General features: G+C 54.6%; 1 protein-coding gene across 11 annotated transcripts in view; it reads left to right on the forward strand.

The window, feature by feature from the left end:
- CASZ1 (castor zinc finger 1) overlaps positions 1–12,382 on the forward strand; it is a 286,724-nt gene that overhangs the window by 178,018 nt on the left and 96,324 nt on the right. For 9 of the 11 annotated variants that reach the window (XM_017825758.1, XM_017825756.1, XM_017825754.1 and 6 more), the window contains one exon: positions 7,120–7,205. Coding sequence is in view for 1 of the 11 variants with exons in the window: in XM_017825756.1 (XP_017681245.1) it covers positions 7,202–7,205 (4 nt within the window). In the remaining 10 variants the exon portion in view is untranslated. The remainder of the gene's footprint in view (positions 1–7,119; positions 7,206–12,382) is intronic. The other 2 variants (XM_017825751.1, XM_017825757.1) reach the window with 1 other exon arrangement.

The raw sequence follows: 12,382 nt of genomic DNA on the forward strand, positions 1-12,382 counted from the left end.
TATTTTTTTTTTTTCCTTTTTTTTTTTTTTTTTTTTTTTTTTTTTTTTTTTTTTTTTTTGTCTTTTAACATGGTTTTCCTAAAAAGTTTTTTAATCAATCAAATTTGAGGCAGAAAATAGGCTTGGTCACGCCTGGTCCTTGGGTCGTGTGACACTCACTCAGGGTCCTGACAGCTCCTCAAAGGGGGCACCCGGGACGAGGAGGGGGGGCCGGCAACGCGTTTCCCCAGGAAAGAGCCCGTTTCCATGGCACTGCCCCCACCTCTCCGCCATCCGCCAGCCCGACGTGGGCCTGAGGCTCTTCAAAAGGGGCGTTGGGGAGCGTGTGCGTGTGTGCGGGTCCGGCGAACAAAACGCGGCGCGGGGGCGGCGGGGGCCGCGCCGACAGCTGCCGGGGTTCTCTGCCCCCGCAGCTCGTGGGGAGCCAGCGGGAGCCGCGGCGGCAGAGCCGGGGCCCCGCCAGGGCCGCATAATCAGGGGCTTTTCATAAATGCCCCATTTTTCATCCCCATCTCTAAGGCATGTGCTCCGGGAGCGCTGACGCGGGGGGACAGCGCTCCCCAGCCCTGGTGCTCACGCCTGGCTCTGCCCCCCTGCACCCGCCTCTGCCCTGTCTCCGCAGGCTGGCAGGTGCCCACTGCTCTGCCAAATACAGCTCATGCCCCCCTGGCCGGGGCTGGGATAGAGGGAGCATGGAAGCAGCCTCACGGCTGTGTCGGTGCCGGCTCCCACCGCGGCAGGACCCGGGCTCGGCATGTGCCTCACCATCCTTGGCAGTCGCCTTTTCCCTTTTCCTCGGGTCCTCCTTGCTTCCCTCACCTCTCCCCACCCTGCCCTGGGAGACCACTTGCCCTTCTGCTGCCTTCATCCCAGGCTCTGCACCTGGGGTTTTAAAACCTTTTTCTTCCCCCCCTTTCCCCTCCCCGCCTTTCTCAAGTTCTCTTCTGTCACTCTGCCACCTCCTGCCCTTCTTTTCCCCATGCCCTTTCCAGTTCTCCGTTCGTGCAGGGTCTTTTTCTTTCTCTCTTTTTTATAATTAATGATTAGTTTTAATTGGTTTGCTTAGGCAGCCTGACAGCAAATTAGCAGGAGCCAGCCCAGGGCTGCCGAATGCCAAGTTTGGGGACTGCTGCGCTTTACAGAAGCCGTGGCGGGAGGTGAAATCCTCGGGATCCCCCCTTGGCGCTCCACTCCTGCTGTGCTGGGCTGGGCTGTAGCTGTATTGTGAGGTGGGGGGCCGAGGCCTTTCCTGGTCCCAAGTGCCATCAGTGTTGGGAAGCTGGGATGGGCAGTGGGTGCTGTCCCTGTCCCTCTGTCCCTTGCTCCAGCACTCTGAGCTGCAGGGTTACCTCCACGATGGCCCCTGTCCCTTTCCTACTGCCCAGTGCTGGTTTTCCTCCTCCTTTTTGCATCACCTTTATTGAGCTGGGCTCTGCTCAACAGGTTTGAGCAGAGGGGCCAGGGTGACAGGCAGGGCAGGATGTCCCCGGGGAGCGCTGTGCTGAGGGGAGTGCTCAGGCAGAGGAGCAACAGCTCTACCCGGAGCTGAAGGCAGGTAATGGGGACAGGGTGGAAGGGAAGGGGGGCTTTGCTCTTTTCCTCCTTCGCAGTGCTTTTCTTTTCTTTTCTTTGCCTTTTTTATAGCTCCCATTTTTCTTTTTTATGAGAGAGAAACTGCAGGGTTCTCCCAGGGCTGGGAAGAGCGCTCGGTCCCAGGCTGCTCCCAGCCAGATGGAGGGGAAGAGAAGGGGGGCAGTGGGCCCATAATCCTGGGAGGAGAGTTTTCCTGGTTAAAGAGGATTGGGGATGGAGTCTAGGACATTTCAGCGTGTTGTTTTAGGAAGAAGGGGCAGACCATGACCTATTTGGGATGCTTGTTAATTCTCAGCACAAAACTTTGCAGGGACCACTGGCAGCTGTGTAGCCCTACAAGAGTGGATGGAATTGGTTTGTGTTGCACTGCTGGTATTGCCTTGCAATGGCAGCCAAGAAAGTGTTCCCTTTCCTCTCCTTCAGCCCATGCCTTTTTCCCTGGGCAGCCCAAGATTGGCAGGAGATGATAGTTGGGTGGGACTGCGCAGCTGGAGCTATACAGCAGCCAGGATATTCCAGCCCTTCTGCAAACCAAGAAGGCTTGTTAGGCTGGTGGCAGCAGGGTGTGTTTCTTGTTCTCCTCAATTGTCCCGCCTTCAGGTGTTAAATGGGTGCTTCTGCCCTTACTGGACAACCAGTCCAACCCTCCAACTGAGTGTTAATACCTACATTTGCCTTTTTATGGGATCCAGAGCTCACGTAGAACTGAAATCAGAGGGATGTGCTGTCTTCCTGGGATTTCTGTCATGGAGGAACAGCCTTTTTGTCAGTCACAGAGGTCCCTGCTGCATTCCAGATTCATGAAAGATGGAAGCCAGCACAAACACGTCTGCTCTCAGATCTGTGTGTTGTTCAGCTGTGAGTGTACTGGCAAACACCATGCTGTGATACCTTGCTGCAGCCTGGCCCCTTTCCCAAAGACTCGTGTGGTTGGAGCTCACTCAGGTGCAAACACTGCCAGTGCACAGACCGGCTGCTGCTGTGCGGGCATCCCGTGAGGCTCGGGGGCTGCGGCCACAGGGCCCCCTCCTCTGCCCTGCCCTGCCCAGGACACAGGGCTCTGCACTCCCACACAGCTCTAGCATCCCTGCCCAGTCCTGATGAACCCTCAGAGAGGCCCTCATGCCTTCACCAGTGTTCTGGACCTTAGCTGAGCTTTGGGAGCAAGGTGAGGGTGAGTCTTCCTGTCTTGAGGAGAGAGGGAGAGGGGATGAGGAGAAGTGTGGAAAAATATCTGCTACAAAAGGCATTGAGACCTCACAGCTCATTTCACTTTTAGGTGATCTTGGCTTATTCCCAGAGCTGATGTCCATGCAATAGCAGAAGATATATTTGATTTGTAGCAAAATTTCCTTGTTCTGTGCACTTGGGAAGTCTCCTTTTCCTTTTCACACACACCTATCCTCTCAGGGGGTGTTTTAAGACCCTTTACATTTTCTTGTAGGCTGTTTACGTTTCACTGCCCTTCAGTGAGCCAAAAGGGGCTCAAGGAGGTGGCCACAATGTACACTTTCATGTACCAGCAAGGCTGGGACAGATCCATGTCATTTGTTTGTCAGTCCCATGTTGGCCAGTGCTGAGGAGTAAGTGATGTCAGGAATTTTTTGCCAGGTGATGCTTGGGCCAGGCTGGATGTGTGACCACACACCCAAACCCTGTGGCACTCAGCAGAGCTCAGGGATAGGTAGCACTGGGGTGGCTGGAGTCCCACCCACAGGGCTGAGTGCAGGGTGCTGGGTGCTTGCTTTGTGGCTTACCAAGTTTATTGCTCATACCAGGCTGATCAGGACAGTTCCAAAACTTGGTAGTGCCACTGGAGCGCCAGGCACTGTACAAAGTTGAATGAAGGCACAGCTCCCTCCCTGGGAGAGCAGCCATTCCTCTCTCTGGTGTCCAAGCCATCCTTTCCCTTCTGGTTTTAGCAACATGAGTGCCAGTATTCACCTTCCCCCTTTGCAGTTTAGGGGCTCCATGGTAATCGTGTAGTTGTTGACAATTGAAGAGCAGCTGAGGGTCACCAGCTGTTTCACTGCAGAGCTACAGGAGGGAAACTGAGGCGTGGAGCTGAAGGTGCCTAAAGATGCCCTCGGAACTCTGGAGTGACCCACTGAGGGATTGTCCCACTTGGACTCTGCGGTTGCCAACACAACCCACCGCCGCGAAGGAAACCGAGAGGAGTGGGAAGCAGCAATGCCTCCTGTCCTGCCCTGCCGTGCCTTTGGCTTGGCTTGCTGCCCTTCCTCTCCTCTTCCTCCCCTGGCACCCCTGGCTGGCAGCACGTGCCCCGAGTGCTGCTGGGCCGGCAGCCCGAGCCGGCTCCTTTAAGGCAGCCCGGCGGGAATTGCGCGGTGCCAGCCTCCGCCGCCAGTGCCGCTCCCGCTTCCCCCTCGGAAAGTTTCCTGCCCAATTGTTATGTGCGATCCGATCTGAAAGTTGCTCTCTAAGCTTCTTGTCACATTTTGACTTAATGAAGTGCAACTGGAGTGGGAATTGGGGTTCATCACGCCAGTCTCACTGCGCTCCCTTGTTGTCAGAAAACAGGGGCGGTTGGGGACCGTAATGCAACGCTGCAAGTCGTTATCATTCCGGTCAGTCTGTTTAACACAAAATTAAACAAAGAACTAATTAGTGCCTCATGAATTAATAAATGCGCAGTTGCCGGGTAGGAAGGGGAGGAAGGAAAAAAGGTTGTTGAAGGAAAGATACTGAAAAAGTCGAATTAGGATGTTGTGTCAAGGGGAAAAAAAAAATCTGAGTCCACTTTGGCGAAGAGTTTGGATCCATTGGTTTCCTTGGAATAAGCTCCCCTCCTCCTCCTGCGTCCTGCTTGCCTGCTCTGGAGCAGCAGTGTACAGCAGGCACAGGGAAGAGGCAGCCTTTCAGTGCTTCTATGGGGGGGGCTTATAAGAAAGACAGGGACAAACTTTTTAGCGGGGCCTGTAGTGATTGTGGTGATGGTTTTAAACTAAAAGAAGGACAATTTAGCCTATATTTAAGGAGGAAAAGGGTTACAGTGAAGGTGGTGAGGCCCTGGCACATGTTGCCCAGAGAAGCTGTGGCTGCCCCATCCCTGGAAGTGTCCAAGGCCAGGTTGGATGGGGCTTGGAGCAACCTGGGATAGTGGAAGGTGTCCTGCCCATGGCAGGGGGTTGGACTACGTGACATTTAAAGGTTCCTTCCAACCCAAGCAGTTCTAGGATTTTATCATTTTCCAGTGATGATCCCTAGAAGCTGGAGCTGGTGTCCAGTAGCCAGATATAAATATTTATCCAAAGCATATGTGGGAGCTGAGAGGTGCGGGGTGGAAGCCCTTGGTTGGAAAGGAGGGAGCCTTCAAAGCTGGTCATGGCGAGCAAGTCTCCTCTCTTTGTCTGACGGCTTTTTTCCTGGAGAATCCACGATTGACACAGTAACAGTGTGTAATCTCAGATTAACTATGTCCCAGCAGCGCTCCCCCTGCTCCTTGCCCTCTCCGGCCCCCTCCCCGTGCAGAGCCGGGCAGTGCCGGGGTGTCCGTCCGGCGTTCCCGGAGCAGGGCTGGACATGGGGGCCGTGCCGGGCGCCCACCCGGCCGGGCAGCCCCGCAGGTGCCGTGCCGTGCCACGCTGCCAGCGAGCGGGCTGGGCTCTGGCACATTGTCAGGCAGGGAAGCAGAGCTGGGGGAGGGAAGAGTCCATCCTTAAGAGGACATGTCAAGTACAATTAGCGTTATCTGTCTAAATATGTACTGGGAACACAGAATACAAGAGGAGGCCTGGCTGGCTTTAATGGAGACATATGCAAGGTCATATTGCCTCATACAATCCCCCAATCTGATTTGGGGATTACACATTCTAAGTAAATTGGCGTTATTCCTCTTGCATCATTGATAAGCTGCGGCCGAAAGAAGAGGAGTAAGAAAAAAAAAAAACAATTAAAAACTCAAACCCAAGAACTGACCGTGAGCAGGGGCGAGGGAGTGAAGGCAGGAAGGCAGAGAGAGTTACAGGCAGAGAGCTCGGGAAAGGGGGAGAGAACAAAAGGGAGGGAGAGAAAAAAGAGCGTGACAGAGTGGCAGAGAAAGCAGTGGAAAGAGCAAGGAGGAAAGGGAGAACAAAGGGAAGAAAAAGGTGGGAGAAGGGATGAGAGAGCCAGAAGGACCGAGGGTGCCAGGGTGGGAGAAGCACCTCAAGTGGGGGAGCTGTTACTCCAGCCGTGCCCTCAGCCTTGTTAGCACCAGGATTTGAGTGGGAAAGGAAGGAGCCAGGCTGGTTATGCATCTTCCTCACCCGAGGGGCTCCCTGCGCTCTGTGTCCATCCATCCATCCATCTGGGATATCTCACCAGCTCCTTCCCACTCCGGGTCCCAGCCAACACCAGGCATCTATCTTTGGCAGTGCTGGAGTGTGAGTGACGGGAGGAGCCGGGCCACACGCACGGAGCGCCAGCGCCCCGGACACAGGGGCAGCACAGCGTCCCCTGAGCCCAGTCCCTCTCACTGCTGCCCTCCCAGGGGCTAAAGAGGGTCCCTACAAGGGGCTGGCTCCTGGCACCCGCTGGTGCATCCGGAGAGGGAGCGTGTGGAAAGCTGGATTCAACCCCGGGCTGGCTGTGCGTGACCTCGGGGCAGTTTGTCAATGCACTGCCACTCCGGGCAGTTGTGGGAGCTGTTCTGGCAGGGCTGCAAAACAGAGGCTGCAGGAACAGCCCGAGCACCCTCACCACTGTGCGTGGAGCCACCCTGTGCTGCCGGTCCCTCCCGGCTCTGGGAGAGGGAGGTCCCTGGCTGGCTGTGGATCAATCCTCCCCCTCCCGCGAGCTCTCCTCCTGCGCAGGATAACCCCCTCCTGAAGTCTCACGGCACGGCTTTTATGCTCTGTCACATTTTTGGAACATATGGTTTTAAATAATTCAATTTACTTTTCATGTGTTTTGCTGTGACTTTTTTTTCCCCTGTCCCTTTTCTCTTTCCTCCTCACTCTCTGGATTCTCCAGGGTAAAAAATGCACAGATGAGTGGATAAAGGGGTTCAGTGCCCTGGGACCCAGCCCTGCACCCCATCATCTTGTGCCCCACTGGTGTGCAAGGGAGGCCTCAGCATTAGCACACGGGTGAACCTCTGTGAAAGAGGGGTCAGCAGAGGAAATGGGAAAATTGGGAAGGGAAAAATTTGACATGGAGTAGAAGGCAGCCTTGGATATGTGGGCAGAGCGTGGTGTAGACCAGCAGGAGGTCTGTCTCTGATACCTGGAGAGCAGGATTCAGGCCAGTAATAGCTGCTCTCTCTATGGGAAATTATTCCCAAGCCTCCTTGGGAGCCTCTTCCACAGAGAAGTGCCAGAGCACGGTGTGTCTGGTGGGGTGTGTGGCACTGTGGGGTACAGCCAGGAGCAAGGAAAGCATTTTGTTCCCTTGTGGAGCCTGAATATCCCAGGCTGGCCCTGCTTGCAGGAGGGTTCTCACCCAGGTGTTGTGAGTTGTCTGTGCCTTGGCTCTTGCTCAAATATTCCCTGTGTGTTAACTGGATCCTTTCTCTTTCCCTTCCAGAATGAAGTGAATTTAGAGCTAAAAACGAGGCAAGAAACCAGGCCTTGAAATCTCCGAAAGGTAGGAGAGACTTCAGACTGCAATGGGTATGTCACTACGCCCTCCTGGGTTCTCTTTTCCTCTGCGTGTCTCTCACACTTATGGCCTGCTCACTGTGGCTGTGTCTGCACTAGAACTCCTGGGGTTGGACCAGTGTTAGTTACAGAGATGGAAACAGAAGAAGGTCTATTGCAGACATGGCCTGTGTGTGTCCTAATCCTGTCTTTGTCTTTGTACACCAATTGTTCTGGCACCTGGTTTTGTCACTGCGGGATTTCCTCAATATCTGCTCTCCTGCCTCTATCTTTACAGATAAAAAACTGTGTGAGGGTTTTGGTGAGAGGGTACTGTTTCATCTTCATCCATGTGGGCTGGGGGAGATGGATAAGGTCCTTTCACTGAATAGGATGCAGTCTCCATCTACTGTGAAGTTTTGCTGAGCTCAGTTCACATAATTCAGATGGTGATGTGCCTGTTCTCCTCCTCCTCTGGCACAGTTTTATCTATTCAGACTGCAGCACCGTGGTGGTAGGATGGAAGCAGCTCTGTCTCCAGCAGAATCCTGACTTTTCTGGGTTTTCCCTTTAGCTAGACCATCACAGTCTGTCTTACTGCAAAAAAATTCCAGCTTTGTGATCTCCTAGAGCTGGATGGTCACTTAATCTTTGTCTGATAAGAGTTAGAGGCCTAAAACCCATGGGAATGAAAGGTGATTGTGTCTCTTAAATGCCTCATTTCCATGTGCTGGGTCAGAGATTCCCTGTGCCACCTCAGATGATGAAGGTGAGAAGTCCCTGCCAAACCAAGGCAGTTCCTGCTCTCTCTGGCCCTTCCTTGTGGCCCCAGGAGTACCTCTGAGTTCCCTGTGTGTCACCTGGAGAGTTCCCACCCTCTTCCCTGTGTCCCTGCTCAGTACCCCCTGCAGCACTGCCACTGCTGGCCTCTCCCATTGCTCCTCTCCCTGCCCAGACACCTCGGCAGCTCTGAGGGCAGGAGTGGCCATGGGGAGGGTGGGCAGTGCTCTGCCCTGTGGGACATCCCCTCCAAGGTGCTGGAGCACTCTCTGGGATCTGGGATGTGCCTGCACTCAGAGCATCCCTGCGGCAGTGGGGACCCCTGACGCCCGGTTCCAGGGAGCTCAGGGGCTGAGTCCCAGCGCCATGCGAGGGGCCCGGGCTGGCTGGGGCGGGAGGGGGCCCCAGGCCGGGCTGGGCAGTGTCAGAGGTGACCGGTGGAAGGCCAGTGTTATGTAAATACCGCTGCTGTAACATGGCAGGGCTGAATGGCCCTGTGCGTCCATCCATCATTGCTGGGGAACAGAAGCCTCCCTGGGAGCACAGGGGGCCGGCAGCGCGGGGCAGGCAGACACAGGCAGCATGTGCCCTACTCATAAACTGTTTGTTTTCTTTTTGTCTCTCTCGTTTCGAGGCACCCCACCGAGAGCAACTCTCTGTTTTGTCCTTGCAACCTCTCCCCCAACCTTCCCCCCACCACTTTGGGCCTTCCTTTTCCTCCCTCTTTCCCCCGGCCCTTAAAAAAATGGGGGGGGGAAGGAGAAGGGAAAAAAAAAAAAAGAAAGTCCCCAGTTCACATTGCGGCTTCTTTCTCTGACTTCAAAGGCTCCCCATCATTGTTTGGGATCGGCAGGCAGTGGCCCTGAAAACGTGATCACAGCCGGGCACAGTGTAGGTCACCACCGAGCGCCATGCTCCGAGCGCTGAAAGGAACAGGCAGATTCTTCCCTTTTCATGCTTCACAACCCTGGTTACAGCGCTCTGCCTCGCCCGCGTGCTCCTCGCTGCGTGGCTATTCTTGCTCTTTTCTCCTCCTTTGCCTCCCGCCCTCCCTCTCTCTCTCTTTCTCCCAGGTCCCTCATTTCTCCGTCCCCATGCTCTCATCCTCCCCTCCTCTGTGCCCGGCATCACACACTTTTCACACTTTCTTATTTTCTTTCCATTACTTTTCTTCCTCACTCTCTCCCACCTGGCACTGCTGCCACTTCTCTCTGTTACGTGAATCACTGTTTTATTTCTCCCTTTTCCCTCTCCCAAAGGCCAGTCAGGAGGTTGATTTCCTCATGCTCCCTGTTGCTGTTTGGTAGCAGCCATCCTCTGACATTTGCCCATGTTTCTGTCTTCCCCTGTGATATCTCACTCACTGTGCCCAAAACTGCAGTGGTTCTGTAATCTCTGGATCAGCCCCAGACAGATGACAGCCCTGCCCTCCCCACAAGGTGTGAGCCCACTGCTCTCATGTGCAATGGGCTTATCCCCTGAAATGTAGCACGGCCTCACGTGGGGAGGCAGCACACGGAGCCTCCCGGCAGTGTCAGCTTCCAAACTTGCTCTCTGGCTTTGCTGGTTAACCTGAAGGACTTGGCAGGTGGGGTTAGTGTTGTGGGTGGGTTTGGGAAGCCAGACACTGACTTGGGAATGTCACAGGGAAACCTTTGTATCTTGTAGGTCTCACATGGAACATGACACTGATGGTAGTCCTGAGGGCAGAGTTAGGCAGGGATAACGCAGAGGGAAGGAGGCCCAGTTTGAACAGGCATCCCAGAATACTTCCTAAGCAGCTCTCAACGAGGGAACATCACCTCATTGTACTGAAGCCTTGGGTGTGTTTGGCTGCACGATGAGCCAACAGCCAGATGGCAACTCCCTGCCTCAGAACATCCCCCCAGCAACACCAGGAGCTTCATCTTGCTGCAGGGGAACAGCCTGGCCTCTGTGCCCCTCCAGCACCCACCCGGGCACAGCTCCCTCCCCGCTGCCCCCGGAAGCGGAGATCTCCGTGCTTGTGCCTCTGGTGATTTGTGAGGTTGTTTTAATGCCGAGGAGCCCACCAGGACTTGTCTCTTGCTAAATAGGCATATTAAGGGACATTGCGGCAGGGGTTATAGAGTAATAATTTGTCCTAATGAGCCGGTGTCACGTTCTCCCCGGCCGAGCCGCGCACAGGCAGGAGCTGTGGTAGGAAGGGGCTGCGCTGGCTGACCTGCCAGCCCAGGTTAATGAAGTACTGCACTGCCTGGGGTCAGAGAGCAGGAGCTCAGCCAGGCAGCAGTGGTTCAGGGGGCTGGAGGGGAAGGAGAGAGCTCTCCCCTGAGCTGAATGCCCCAGGGAGGGCCTGTGCCATGCTGGACAGAGCAGCAGGATGCACGTTATGGCACTGGGATCTCCGTGCTGTGCTGGTGGGCTGAGAGCCTCAGCACCCTCATCAAACTGTCTGCAGGCAGAGGTGAACCTGCTGCAGCTGGGGCATGGTTGGGGTTTGTCCTCTGGCCCTGCAGGAGAGCCCAGGCTGATGCATGTGGAAGGAGGCTGGAAGAGTAAGAGAGAAGGACCTCACCTTGTTACAGGTGCTCCCAAGACTGGCAGGGTTGAGATCCCACAGAGCCAGACCAAAAAACACCAGGGGATAGGTGCAGGCATATGTGGCAGGTGGTGATGAGCAGTGCCTGGCTAGGAGGTTTACACAGAGATGCCGGAGGAAGTTCTCTCTGTCCTTCCTGTTCCCTCTTTCTCCTCCCATTATGCTCCCCCATGGCTTGCTGAGATCCTTTGCCTTGCACAGCAACTCTGAACTCAAGCAGTTGCTTCCATCCCTTGTGGGAGATGGGCAGGAAAGGCACAGGGAGTGTTGCCAGTCCCCCAGTGAAGAGCATCAGGGAGCAGGCTGGAGACAGGATAGCCTGTGGGCAGCTGTGGTTCTGCAGGAGTGGGCAGGAGGAGCCAAGAACAGGGAGTCCTGGCCTACCTGCTGCCTTGGGGATCCATGGCCTGCCTCGTCTCTGTGGATCACACAACCCCGTCCATGCCACACCAGTGCCCTGTGGTCTGCAGCACAAGCCTTGAATACCATCTTCCTCCTCCTCCTCCCACTCTTTGCTCCTTCCCCCCCTGCTCCTCTTTGCTTTTCCCTGTCTCCATCTCTCTCTCCCTTTCATCTACTCAGAAGGCTTTACTCTACTTCCTTGTCACCCTAATTGATTGCATTAACCTTTCAGCGTATTGGATTTCCCCAGCACCGTGCAGAGAGCACTGTGCAATATGCTTATAATCCGGGCTGTAATGGACAGGGAGCAGTCAACGAGCCCCTGCTCCAACAGGTTCTGCTGACAACTTCTTCTCAGGGAGGGGGAGAAGGAGCACTGGTGGGACCTGCCAGCACAGGGGTCCTGCAGCCCCTGCGCAGCCTCGGTGCTCCCCGCGAGCAGGGTTCCGGTGTTAGCTTGGGAGAATGGAATCCTTGGAAAAGGATCCAGCATGGGAAGTGGGGAGATGTTGTATTTGACCCTCTTACTGTAATATTTCCTTGTGTCTGAGCACCCCCCTTCTCTGTCTGCTTGCCTGCAGTTTTGTTCCATCTGTTCAATGCTAAATTAATGTGCGCCTTACATTTAGGCACTTGTTGCTGGTGACAGGATGAGAAGACAGCATCATGGAATCTCCCTGTTTTCACATCATGCTTTCCTCTGCCTTGTCCTTTAATTCCTGTGTATGAGGATGTGAGGGAGGTGGACACCTTTCCTGAGGTTTCAGAGAAAAGCATAGGAATTTTGTGCTGATGAGAAGACAGCACCAGGGTGCAGAGAGATGTGGAGATAGGAGCCCTGAATTATATCTCAGACTTGGCCTTGGATAAATCCTTTCACTCCTGGGTACCTCATTTCCCCCCAGGATGTCAGAGCTGTGCTTTTGGTGCAGCAGAGTCTGCAGGAGGGCTGGGGGAGACCCAGGGCTGTTGTCACTGCTCGCAGGGCAAGGATGGGAACGTGGCTGCAGACAGGCAGTGAAGCTACACAGCCAAGTGTCACTGCTCATGCTGCCAGCTAGGCAGGAAATAAACCCACATGATCAGTGGCAAGAGCATGTCAGCCTGTGAAAGGCCTGGCAAACTGCTGGTGGCCAGGGCAGAGCCAAGAGATGCTTTGGCATCCTTTATTTTAGAGGACTGGGATGATGGATCTGCCATAATCTGCTGGCCGTGGTGCCCAGGCTCAGTTCAGCACAATGCTTTGAGCACTGGGATGAGTTTCACTGAAGCCAAAGTCATTTAAGTACATATTTAGGAGTTTCATTTGACATGGACCACAGGATGAGATGCAGACCCTTGTGAGGCCCTTTTATAGTTCTCCTTTTCAAACAGTTTTTAGCACAAAATGGTTCTTCATTTATGGTTGTGGCTTACAGTGTGAAAACCAGCAACAATGGGAGGGTTG

Source organism: Lepidothrix coronata, unplaced genomic scaffold (genome assembly GCF_001604755.1).
Source record: "Lepidothrix coronata isolate B3197 unplaced genomic scaffold, Lepidothrix_coronata-1.0 Scaffold122, whole genome shotgun sequence".
In the NCBI taxonomy this organism is placed as follows: Eukaryota; Metazoa; Chordata; class Aves; order Passeriformes; family Pipridae; genus Lepidothrix; species Lepidothrix coronata.